General features: G+C 63.6%; 1 protein-coding gene across 1 annotated transcript in view; it reads left to right on the top strand.

Annotated features, from left to right (window-relative positions):
• DEF6 (differentially expressed in FDCP 6 homolog (mouse)) overlaps positions 1-782 on the top strand; it is a gene marked incomplete at both ends in the record, with an annotated part of 6,687 nt that overhangs the window by 4,616 nt on the left and 1,289 nt on the right. Inside the window, 2 exon segments of the mRNA XM_009866843.1 lie at positions 340-371; positions 440-617. Coding sequence (XP_009865145.1) covers positions 340-371; positions 440-617 — 210 coding nt within the window.

Raw genomic sequence — 782 nt, 5'->3', positions numbered from 1 at the left:
GGGGGGTGGGTGCTGCCTTCCCCTTCCCTTGCCCACGGCAGCCCAGAGGAGTTGGAGGAGCTTTTGGGGAGCACGTCCCGTTCTTGCAACAACTCTGCTGCTGCCACTTGTCACCTCTGGGCTCTCGAGGCTGTGTGTGACCTGGGGATGAGGGGCAGAGGGGACAGCAGCACCGAGCACGAGGTGCTGGAGTGGGTGATGAGGACAACCTGCCCTGGGCTCTGTGAAGCTGGGGAGCAGATGAGGGGCGAGTGCTAGTGCCATGGTGGCCAGGGAGCCCATTTCTGACTTTGCAGCCAGCGCTGGCTCTGAGTGACGCGATGTGTGTCTCCTGAGCAGGGGAACAACTGCACTTTGGAGCTCTCCCTGGCGTGGGAGATGCCTGGCTCTGTCCCCCCAGGGATGTGAGGGTCAGGGGGTCCCCCTCTCCTTGCCGCAGGCTCGCGCCTCCATGCAGGCGGAGATGGTTCTGAAGGAAGCAGAGGCAGAGCGGCAGCGCAAGCGCATCCTGGAGCTGGAGGAGATGCAGGAGCGTCTCCAGGAGGCCCTGCAGCAGGAGGTGAAAGCACGGCAGGACGAGGAGTCCGTGAGATACGCTCAGGCCAGGTAGGACCAAGGCATCCCTGCTCCTCCTCGACCAGCCCCGCTCCCCGAACAGCAGCTGGGTGTGGGGACACACTCCCCAGGGGTACTGGGGTGTGCTGGTGACTTCCCAGTATGCCGGCAGGGATGAGGGAAGCTGGTGGATGAAGCGATGGAAGGACACCCTTACTTCTTGGTCT

Source organism: Apaloderma vittatum, unplaced genomic scaffold, assembly GCF_000703405.1.
Source record: "Apaloderma vittatum isolate BGI_N311 unplaced genomic scaffold, ASM70340v1 scaffold33073, whole genome shotgun sequence".
NCBI lineage: Eukaryota > Metazoa > Chordata > Aves > Trogoniformes > Trogonidae > Apaloderma > Apaloderma vittatum.
Note: the sequence above shows the minus strand (reverse complement) of the source record. Positions and strands in the feature narration are given on the sequence as shown.